Source organism: Priapulus caudatus, unplaced genomic scaffold (assembly GCF_000485595.1).
Source record: "Priapulus caudatus unplaced genomic scaffold, Priapulus_caudatus-5.0.1 Scaffold485, whole genome shotgun sequence".
NCBI classification, from domain to species: domain Eukaryota; kingdom Metazoa; phylum Priapulida; class Priapulimorpha; order Priapulimorphida; family Priapulidae; genus Priapulus; species Priapulus caudatus.
The window spans coordinates 104,490-116,278 of record NW_014577546.1 but is presented as its reverse complement, the minus strand read 5'-3'; the positions used below and the strand labels follow the sequence as shown (position 1 = coordinate 116,278).

At 43.3% G+C, this 11,789-nt stretch overlaps 2 protein-coding genes across 4 annotated transcripts in view; both read left to right on the top strand.

Moving 5' to 3' along the window:
• The window catches only part of LOC106810907 (TBC1 domain family member 13-like), an 11,866-nt gene extending 3,720 nt beyond the window's left edge, over positions 1–8,146 (top strand). For 2 of the 3 annotated variants that reach the window (XM_014814380.1, XM_014814379.1), the window contains exons 3-12: positions 1,698–1,803; positions 2,325–2,377; positions 3,107–3,189; positions 3,375–3,531; positions 3,833–4,028; positions 4,217–4,315; positions 4,573–4,716; positions 6,823–6,904; positions 7,073–7,130; positions 7,321–8,146. In XM_014814380.1, coding sequence (XP_014669866.1) covers positions 1,698–1,803; positions 2,325–2,377; positions 3,107–3,189; positions 3,375–3,531; positions 3,833–4,028; positions 4,217–4,315; positions 4,573–4,716; positions 6,823–6,904; positions 7,073–7,130; positions 7,321–7,383 — 1,041 coding nt within the window. In that variant the 3' untranslated portion in view covers positions 7,384–8,146. Of the gene's footprint in view, positions 1–1,697; positions 1,804–2,280; positions 2,378–3,106; positions 3,190–3,374; positions 3,532–3,832; positions 4,029–4,216; positions 4,316–4,572; positions 4,717–6,822; positions 6,905–7,072; positions 7,131–7,320 lie in introns of all 3 variants that reach the window. The other variant, XM_014814378.1, reaches the window with a different exon arrangement.
• A 941-nt stretch (positions 8,147–9,087) lies between these two features.
• The window catches only part of LOC106810902 (UPF0704 protein C6orf165 homolog), a 15,081-nt gene continuing 12,379 nt past the window's right edge, over positions 9,088–11,789 (top strand). The window contains exon 1 of the mRNA XM_014814372.1: positions 9,088–9,138. Coding sequence (XP_014669858.1) covers positions 9,088–9,138 — 51 coding nt within the window. The remainder of the gene's footprint in view (positions 9,139–11,789) is intronic.

Here is an 11,789-nt window from a genome sequence, read left to right as displayed (position 1 = left end):
TTTGGTTCCGACCCGTATCATAGGTTGTGTGGATTTCGCTGACCGACCATCGCCATGAACGTAGGGATAGCGCAAGGAACAGAAGTCTTGGGGATGCAACTGGCCAAGGCTTGAATGTGTAAGTACTCGAATTTGGGGGGGTCAACGACGGTCAAGATGTGTCAATGGACGGGCGGCGACGAATCACCTCTTATAGCTGGGGCCGGTATCAATGTATGGCCACCGCATTACGTTATGACAAGCGAGATGACCAAGGTCAACAGCGAAATCCCATCGGCATATTGTGTGAATAACAGATCACGCGATACTGTGCATTCCGGGACACCATTTATATGCTCTTTAGTCTGCACTGACCGGCCTATCCTCAAAGGCAGGACCAGGCTGAACTAAGACTCGAATAATGCGCACTTGTGCGACACTACCTTAATGATTTATGTCAGATAGGTCGTAGAATGGGGCGGGAGGAAACAGCCAATGCCCCCACCACTGCCATTTGTTGTGAATGTCCTTGATGAGGCAGGCAATGCAACGGCAATACTCCACGGAGTATTCCGCTATTGAGGATATCGATTGGTCAATTCGTCAGATGAGGCAGGGATGGCGGGACAAGAATCAGTCATATCACGACATTTTTGAGGAACATGAGTCTGACATGGAAGACGTGCCAAAAATCCTTCCTAGTTTCAACGTTGCTGGTTCGTGGACAAGACAACAACTATAGTGAATGAACCATCACCATTCGACTACCGTTATATGCTAGAACAGGCGGCTACCATGAACAACAATCCAAGAGCCCACACCTGCCTTACCTAAGATTTTAATCTACTACTTATTGATTCACGGAAACCAATACGAACGCCGAAAATCTATTTCTGCCCGCTAGACACCCTGGCCCTATGTAGATCGGTTTAAGTGCTCTGTTAAACCCTATTTGACCCTCAAGAGGAGAGGGTTAAACATGGATTTGTGAAACTGTTAACAAAATTGGCCACTTGAGACACTACGCCATTTTTTTCGCAGTCAAGGGCGTTGGCACACATCTGTTTTCCTTTTCTCTTTGCTATTAGAGCCTCCGCCTCCCGGCCTTTTGGCCGGGCGCGCGCCCCCCAACTCCTCCAACGTACGACGCCCCTACACTTCCACAACCACACACCGACAACAGCAGTGGCACCAGTGGCAATGCGAAGACGCTCGTTCTTTACGTCTCAAGAAGAAGTCAGGGGCCAGGGCAAAGGTGAATGTTGTCAAAGTAAATGTGTTGTACCCGCCCTCAGCGCAACTGGCTGACCAAATTTCAGGACCCACACACACTTCAAACCCACTTTTTCCAGCCCACATGTACGCTCGCGGCTCGCGTAATATCCACGCTACACCAATGCTAACATGTTAATATAGCGAAGTCATTAAAGTTACACAGCTGTATCTTTATTACTGTACTGCCAGTAGGTATAGCAAAGCTTATCATAGATTTTAGATCTGTATTAGTAATATCCTAGATATATGTTCTGAGCGCGAACGCGGTGGCAGGAGGGCGCACTTGATTCGGTTGTCAATGAGTTTATCAGAAGAATACCTGGCTACAGTACACGTCAGTTGAGCGCTGTCGCTCTGCGGCACTTGTTATGCTTACATATGCGTCCATTTTGCTATTTTAATTTATGTGTGCATCTCTTAGTGAATCTCTGTTTACGTTTCAGGCATTCCAGATGAGCCTGGCAGTGTACGTGCACTCTGTTGGAAGCTTATTCTTAACTATCTGCCTCTCTCTCCTAGTAAATTTCTATCATTCTTGGAGAAGCAAAGGTTAGTATCTCCAGAAACATATGCGTCAATTATGAATTGCCACCTGTGCAATCTCCATCTCATTTCTATGTCTACTAGCAATCTTTATTCTAGCGTTTCACAGTTTTTATCTAGTTTTTTTTTGCTAACTGAACTTGCCTACTATACCTTGAGTGGCTGCACCCAGTATGAACAGTGTAAAGTCTATCATGCTTAACAATGGCGAATGTTTTTTTATGTTGCTGACATGGTTTGCAACTTAAGCAATTAAAAGAGCTAACCTACCAACTAAACATATAATGTGCAGCTCAAACTGTACTCAGTCTCGCCCAACCTAAACCATGACGTCTGTTGTACATGCTTACATAAATTACATTGTGTCTAGACGAGTAAATTTATTTATAGTTTTCGCATTGCTGTTTATAAATACAGAGTTTGTGCTTTGTACCTTTCCATTATTTAAATGGTTAAAAGTACATAATTTATTTATGTATGTAGAAAGCTATATAGCAGTTTCATCCAGGAGATGATTGTCAATCCAGGCAAGCAGCACTTTGGCAAGTCTGGCAAGATAGATGTCACATTTGAAGATCATGTGAGCCATACTAAATTTAAATTATTTTATGATATTTACGTTCTCGAATCTATTTGCTATTTTTTTAAGTCAGGTATTCTGCTGACTTGGTAGGAATCATTTAACAACTATTATTTAATCACAACAACTATTTAGTATTATTGTATCCCCCGTGACGAAGTCGGCGGGATACTATGGTTTCATGTTTCCCCAGCCGCCGCCGCCGCTCGGTCCGCCGCAGAGAATTTCCCTTCCGCTCTATAACTCGCCCCCTAATTAACCTAGCATGACCAAACTTGGTATACTTACACATCTTGGGGAGAAGGTGTGCAGAGTACCAAAACCAGGTCACTGCAACCTTTATTTGACCTTTACCTTGACCTTAATCTTATTTCCCTTTCGCTCTCTAACTCGGCCCCTAATTGACCTAGCGCGACCAAACTTGGTATACTTACACATCTTGGGGAGAAGGTATGTCGCATACCGAAACCAGGTCACTGCAATCTTTATTTGACCTTGACCTTGACCTTCATCATATTTCCCTTCCGCTCTATAACTCGGCCCTTAATTGAGCTAGCTCGACCAAACTTCGTATACTTACACACCTTGGGGAGAACACGGGGGATACATGTAGTTGGCGACAACTGCCCTTTCTAGTTTTAATTTGAAGTCTTGAAGTGGAAAGAATTCTTCTGTTGAAAACACAGGCAATATTGAAGAAAACGTAATAATCGGATTCAAATTTTTCAGCCACTGAATCCAAATCCAGATAGCCAGTGGGTGGCATACTTCAAGGATAACGATGTGCTGGTTCAGATCGACAAAGACGTTAGGTATGACCAGAAGCAATGAGTCATTAACCCGCGATACAATCTCTGTATTCTACAACGTACATGCTTGAAAAAATTCAATGAATCTACGATGGCCAATGATGAATCTCTATCAGTTCAATTGATTTGCAAGGAATCATCGCGCTTCCTTGTCGGCTTTGTTCTGCACAAAGTGGGTTATGTTACAGGCGTCTGTGTCCTGACATTGGCTTCTTCCAACGTGCAACAGAGTTTCCTTGTCAGGACGTCGTTAATGCTGCCGAAATGGAGACTCTGCGAAAACGCGTGGATTGCTCTGTTTTGCAGTCACACACCGTTATGAAAAACAGACAGGGAGCATATAACGTGAGTTGCATAGCTGTCATTTGCCGAAGCTAAGATAAGCAGACAAGTTTGAGAACTAATTAGATTGCCGATAGGTCATTATCGTTGCCTATAGTCAACGTGACTATCCCTAGACAAGCAAGCCATTTCACAGTTGCCATTAAGAGCCGTTTCGTAAAAACAAATCTGGTTTGTACGAAGATGTTAGAAGAGGTGTCATAATTTTTGCTGTTCGTAATCCATATTTACTGACGTACCGAAAAAAAAAAACCAAATTAAAAATTCGCGATGGACCCACTTGTGCCGTCGTGGCGTCTTGCAGTGGAAATCGTCGAAGAAATCTACGGTGGAGTACGACCTGCTGCCGGACGGAAAGGAGGCGCACTGGGAGGTCGTCGAACGCATACTCTTCATCTATGCCAAGCTCAACCCAGGTCTCGCGTACGTGCAGGGCATGAACGAGATCATCGGCCCCATCTACTACATATTCGCTTCCGACAGCGAACGAGAATGGAGCGGTGCGTAGCAGGAGCTTTCGCGGCAAATTTTTTACACTGTGTAGAAAGAGGGAGAACGAGGGTGTTCGACTGAGTAAACAGTGGCACATATTAATTATATAACTTGCAAGTGTTAGGTAGATTAAAAGTGATAAGAACACCTATTAAACATCATCAAGATGTGCAATTATAATTCTGCAACATTTCAGAACATGCCGAATGTGATGCTTTCTTCTGCTTCACAAATCTCATGTCGGAGATTAGAGACAACTTCATCAAAAGTCTGGATGACTCTGCTCACGGAATAGGTAAGCTAATTTGAGTGTCACACCATTGATATAATTAGCATAAAACTGTGAACAAACACGTTTTAATCATAACATATCTGTGCATTATTCATCCGTCTGTATCACATTATATCGTTACTAGTGGTCTTCCAAAATGTAAAGTTGTGAAACCAGACGATTTGATATCTTGAGATACTGTGAGATAAACTCTATTAGCAGCGTGGCTTGTGGCTTGAGTGAATGTGCAGACGCTCGGGCATGTGATGACTTGATTACAGGCAATATGATGATGCAGCTCATGAACAGGCTGCAGCTTCATGACCCGGACGTGGGCTCTCTCATGGTCACGCAAGACCTCAAGCCCCAGTACTTCAGCTTCCGATGGCTCACTCTGCTGCTTTCGCAGGAATTTCCTATGCCTGGTGGGTAGAACTTGAAGTAATGTTGCCAGCCCCTACCTATGTTGCTACCTATCCCCAGTAGTTAATGGTACAGTAAAACTCGCATAAGTTGTCATCGTCTAACTCGTCAATTCGCATAAGTCGTCACGGAAGTCAAAAGTCCCAATTTTCTCTCAAAGTAAATCGATTGGAATAGCCCCGCCTAAGTCGTTATTTATAAGCCGTCATTATGTACAAGTCGTCGCCCTCAGACAGGTCCCATGTAATACACACAACAGTAATTTCCCATCTGTAAGTCGTCATCAGATATGCCGATGGTGCAGTGTACATCTAGGGGATGTACGAGATATGCCGTCACAGATATGCGCCAACGTGTAATCCACAGCGGGTGTTACTGTTACAGATAGCCAGCGTGTGCAGCGCTTGCCGCTAGTGCGTACGATGTACGTGTGTTATGGCCAGCAGCGGTGTCGATTGATGTACGGACCGATTGTTTCATGTCTGCTATGTATGTGGCGCGAACTGACGTGTGTGGAACATGTTTATGACTGCGTAGGGGTGACGGGCACCTGGGAGGGGAGCCCTACATATAAGTCGACAAAATGACGACTTACGTGTATGTCGTCATTTTCGTAAGTCGGCACAAATATGCTGGTCCCAAAAGTGTCGACTTATGTGAGTTTTACTGTAGTACCGTTAATATATATACATATATATATATATATATTATATACATATGCAGCATATTTTTAGCTCATCTGACATAGTCAGATGCAGCTTGTAGAATCGCATGAGCGTGCGTGCGTCCGTCCGTGCGTGCGTGCGTCCGTCCATGCATCCCTCAACAGTTGGGCACAAATCTAAACGGCACGACGTACGGTCACGATATTTGGGACGTGTGGGGGGGGGGAATCCGAAAACGAGTTGGGATGTCGAAGCTGGGGGTCAAAGGTCAAAGGTCAAGAGGTGTAAAAGAAGGGGGAACATTCCCTCCTTAACTTAAGGTATAGGGAGCAAGTGCAGAATTGTGGCACAAATCTAAACGGCTCGACCTAGGCTCGTGATAGTCGGTGTATAGCATCATGGTAGTAAAAGCCATCACTGTGCTGAGAAATTGGAGGTCACAGGTCAAAGGGCAGTGGGGGAAAGGTCAGATATCAGACATTTTCTGAGGGCGTGGCCTAACGGAGAGAGTGAAAAACTTTTTTGTTTCAGCACTGACCTACTATTTTTATAACTTTATTGAAAGGACCGTGAAATGTGCTGTCCACTGACGTGCGAAGAGTAAGTGTCTGATAACCTTTTGACCCTCAAGAGGAAGGTTAAACATGGATTCCTGAACTGCCTCAATGATGTCACAGTGTTCTCATATTCATGGCACATCCATAATCTGGAAAGCCCAACGGCTGAAGCACAGGATTACGGCTCAAAGGTCCTTGGATCGAATCCCATCAGATTTTTTATTATTTACCTGTTTTCTGTATTTTTCTATCTTTATCCATTTAACTATTTCTTTCCAATTAAGGTAAATATTTATATGATTTATTTACAACAATTTCATAACAACAAATAATTTTTACAACAATTATTATTATTTTTTTAATAGGGTTAGGGTTAGGGTTAGGGTCACAATGCACCATAAAACAGGAGTTTCAGGCATGCGATTTGTATCAACCAATGGTATTTCGGAGGTATGCAGAATGCAGAAGGTTGCTGAAATGATGTGTACGCAACTGCGCGTATCTGCATATCTGCGCCTAACAAAGGTGTCACTATGCACGACATAAATGTTACGTTTATAACCGTAGCAACAGACCTCAGATGAGCCCAGATGCTCTGCGGCTCTTGTTAGATATCTTCGTGATAATTGTGCCTGCGTTCATAATACCTAATACATTAATAATTCATGACAGATATTTGTACAAGTGACCTGAGGTTAGCTATATGGGGTTATTATGTCTATCTTTAGCTATCTCAAATAAGTCTTCCTGTATAAGAATTCTCAGTATTTTATAAGGTGTTATCATACAACTGAAATAAAAAATGCACTGTGCAAATTAATGTTTGTTTACTGTGCCACATGATGACCGCCAAGTAATGATTGGTTGCTCCAACTGTTGTGCGCAGATGTGATCAGAGTTTGGGATTCACTCTTCGCCGATAGCAAGCGATTTGACTTCCTCATTGACGTGTGCCTTGCTATGCTCTTGTGAGTGTCTACAGCTTATATTAATTATGAATTCAACATTTTTTTTATTTATTATTAAATATTAAAAATATGTTATGTTATGTTTTTACGTTGATTACGTTGGTATCTATTCTGCGGTTGTTATTACTCGCCTTGGCAAGGAGTGAGTCCTTTGTTTTACATTTGCAGGTTGATACGAGATGACTTGTTGAAAAATGACTTCTCCAGCAATATGAAGTTGTTACAGGTAAATATCTTTTTAGATATTCAACATTTTATATATCTGTTGAAGCTAAAGTTAAAGAATGTGAACTAAACACTTGTCGGTTGCACATGGTATTATATACTCTATAATGATTTTTGATAAGAAAATAGCGTTTTCACTAAATGCATGTCACATATATCGGTTGCACACATTATGGAATTTTCCGTTTCAGCGTTATCCAGTTTTTGATATCCACCTAGTCCTCAGTGAGGCGGTTCGCTTGCAAAAGAGCTGACCAGATTCAAGGTTGGCCCATTAATGAGCAAATCTATTGTCACTGATGTAGACTCATGTGAATTCAAACAGGAATTTGCGAATATTTAGAAATATAATGTTAAAGTAAGTGCACTTCCAAGCAAGCAAAGCTGAATAGCACTGAGATTGTATACATTAAATCACAGCCAGTGACAGAGAATGCTCCAGATGTTCCAGATGATACTTAACATTAGGAGTGCATAAAATATAGACTATATATTATGACTATATATTATCATATATATATATATATATATATATATTATAGTCTATATTATGCACTCCTGATAACATATTTTTTACATCCATAAGCGGGTATGAGCAATATTGAGATAGCATTTAACAAACTCACTTGAAATAGTGTTAGTTACCATCTCTACTAACTGTGTAACAAGGTAACTTTCCCAAATGCGGCATGCACTAGTATATTTTTAACATATAATGGGTTTGTTAACTAGACTTGCCACCTACATGTGTATAATGGAAAATACGATATTTTGATATATAGTTATCAATATTTTTATGTACCTATGTGATATCTTATACTGTAGATGTCTGTTAGTGTGCATAACTCACACACTACCAACACTTTTTTGGTTTTGGATGCAACTGTGTCATGTATTCAAAATAAGTTTGCCCAGTATTCAAAAGATTTGGGTGCATGATGTATAATTCAAAGTGTAAATATATCCTCATGTAATTACAGAAACCAAATGTTCATTTATGTGCTTACGCAATATCTACTCAATTCAACTGAATAAACACTTCAATGTCATTCCGCTACAGCAATTCACAAAAATTTATATAACCTGTTGACAGTTTCAGTAGCAGCATCACAGGTCACATGGTAAGGTGTTGCCATCTACAGGTCAACTGCCACCTACTTTTTCTTAAGGACCCTTCACACTAGAGCTACGCTCATCACGATCGCCCCACGCTCAAATAATTTGCCCGAGCGTGGTGAGCGTGGTTGAGAGCGTGGCCAATTGGGCCCCAGCCGGGCCCAGCGCCGATACTACGATCTAATTACGTCGATACTACGATCTAAGTGCGTCTTTACGCCGATCTAATTGCGCTCAACAAGCTTTCACCACGCCCGCATCACGCTTGCATTGCACTCACTGCGTCTTTATTGCGACCAATCAAATCGCATTGCGTTCGAACGACGCTTGCACTGCGCCTAAGCAACGCTCACAGCGCCTCAACTGTGCGCCAATCACGCTCTAGTCGGGCACAAACTGCGCTGGCAACGACCATATAAATACCGCGCCGCGTTCTAGACATCATCATTCATTCTGCCGTGCTGTCAAGATTACATCAAGATTATTTTCTACTGACACAACCATGCCGCCAAAAGACAAGGGGAGAGGCCGTGGAAGGGGGAAAGGCCGAGCAAAGAATCCAAAGAGGTGCAGGAGTCCGTCATCTCCATCAAGTGTTGCCCTGAAATCCTGGTTGCCTTGTCCTTCTACGAGAAACATGGCATGGAGTAGTGTTGCCTCATCCATAGTGGACACTGAACTGGTGGGGTGGCCAGGGTAGCACCCCAATTTATACCCCAAGTTCGCAGGATGTGATCTGAGCGTAACCAACACGTAATGCGAACGCCACAACGGTGTGGTCTGAGCGTGTTGGGCGTAGTACAATCGTAGTACGAACGGGTCGAGCTTGCTAGAGACGCATCATGGTCATAGCGAAAGCGTGGTCAGGTCGCAGAGACATCTTCGTGGACGCAGTAACAGCGTGATGAAAACGTATTGATATCATGCTAAGAACGGGGCGACAATTTTCACGCACCCGACACGCTTGCGATACGATCATTAGATTATCATTAACCGAAAATTTCTTAGCCACCACAAAGTTTGTGGACCAAAAAATTTCTCAGCCACCACAAACAGTTTGTGGACCAAACAATTTCTTAGCCACCACAAACAGTTTGTGGACCAAAAATTTTCTCAGACACCACAAACAGTTTGTGGTTAAAAAATTTTTGCAAGAGCTGCGCACCATACATTGAGATGATCTGATTTCAGCATACTGATGAGGGAATTTTTTTGCTGAACTTCTTGGACCGAGACCCCCTATCCCATAGTGCATTGTGCTTATAGACTTGCCTATATATATATATCAGGAGTAGATAATAGGGAGGAGTGTGACATCAATAAACAAGGGAAATTCGTCATTTACTAGCCTTATAATAAATACCTACGATTTACTACGCGTAAACTCATCCAACTTGAGCTCAAATCGACACAGTACATTCGCCAATCATCGTACGAAATCGTTTTCCTCGTAGACACCCGCAATTCCGGAGATACAGCCTAAAACGTAACGACACGATTCTCCATTCTTTGGACATCAATTCCAACGCCATTGCACGCCTATCAATTCCAAACAAAAAGGCAGCTACCTAACGCGCTATTGCCTAACTTGAGGAGGCATGTGGGCTCGCTGGTGAGATTAGCGCATCAACACTCGGCGAAGCATAACCGGTGTTTGACCCGCGTACACAGCTACACAGGCACCTTTGATACATAGCTGGCATTGCCTTCACGCACGCCCACGCCAACGCATGATTAGCTCGCAAGTGTTGCGTCGATCTCCAATCTCCCCCGCGAGCCACAACGCACAATTCAGCGTATCCGAGAGAGCAAACACAGCGGACTGTGCGCAGTGTTGCTGCCTTTTGTTCTGAATTATAGGCGCGCAATGGCGTTGGATTGATGTCCAAAGGAATGGAGAATCGTGTCCGTACGTTTTTAGGCCTTGATATCTGCGGATTGCGGGTGTCTACGAGAACGATTTCGTACGACTGACTTGGCGAATGTAACTGTGTCCGATTTTAGCTCAGTTGGTATGAGTACGTGTAGTAAATCGTAAGCGTATTATAGGCTAGTAAATGACGAATTTTCCTTAGTTTATTGATGTCACACTCCGTCCCTTATTCATCTACCCTGATATATATATATCATAATATATATATATATATATATATACGTTTTCCATTTGTTTCGATTGTTCCATTTCGTTTGTCGTGTTGTGCTAGCCACACGCGGTGTGTAATTCAGGAGGTAGATATAGGCAGGCCCGTAGCCAGGGGGGGTTCGGGGGGTTCGAACGAACCCCCCACCCCCGGCCCAAGCCAAAAATATTTTTTTTTAATTGCAAGAATTTCACTCAGGTCGCTCATTTTAGGTGTAATAATTGCAAAATCTCCAATCGTGCGGGGAGCGTGAACAGTGAACACCCTTCCCCGCACCCTCCCTCCGCTCGGTTCGGCTTGGCTCCCTCGCCTGGTCGCTTCGCGCCCGGCGGGGCGTGCTCACAGGCGGGGGTCCAGGCAGTCCGGACCCACCTTGCTCGCCGAGAAAACGCATCTGAGGCGGGTCGTAATTTTAAAAAATTTCTGGGGCGAGGGCCCCCCCAGACCCCCCCTTCGGCGTTCCTCGCAATTCGGGTTACGGTTTAGACCCCCTGGTACAAATCCCTGCTACACGCCCCTGCGAGCAATGCCAACATTGGAAAACAACCCCCCCCCCCAATTACAAAGCTGGCTACGGGCCTGAACTTCGGGACCTTATGAATTCACCTATTGTGGTGTGTATGTATCCCGGCGCGCACGGTGTGCGGCTTGTATGCGGTGCGCGCATGCGTGTACACTGCTGCGAATATGATTCTCTCGTCTCCCTCTCTCTCTGCTCTCTCTATATATATATATATATACGGTGTGACGTGTGTGTGTGGTCTTGAGTGCCCGCGCGGTGGCGTAATGTGTGTTGTGTGTGTCGTGTGTGCGTGCGTGCGTGCGCGCATGTGTGTATGTAAAACCCAAACGATTTGTATTATAATTACACTTGGCATTTCAATGTTGACTTAGTTAATGTAAACACTCTTCTCTTTGATTGTCGTGTACAAATGCTCCCGTATCTTAAATTTTATTGCGGACTCCGATACGCTTCACTTTTTTTTACGGTTTACTATTTGCGGAGTGGGCTGACTCGGAGGACTGTATAGGTCAAATTCGCCCTCCCTCGCTGTACTTATTTAAAAATCTTGTGATATATGTAAAAATGTTAATATACTTGGAAAGCGCTAAATTAAAATTCTAAAAAAATCTAAAATCTATTTCTGTTTTGTTTCCTCGCTAGAGTGGCAGCACGAGTCTTAGTCTTCCACGCAACGCTACTGGCGTTTAACATGCAGCAGTTTATCTTTAATTTTAAGTGTTGTTGTTTGATCAGCTTCATTTTTATGGCACAACAATTCGCGTTTATCTTCAGACTTTATGTCGCTTCACGCTCTAAATTGATCACATGTGTAGTTAATTGGCAAAATAGTATTTTGTACTTTACGTACGCGTACTTGTCGCTTATTTTTAGTCTACGC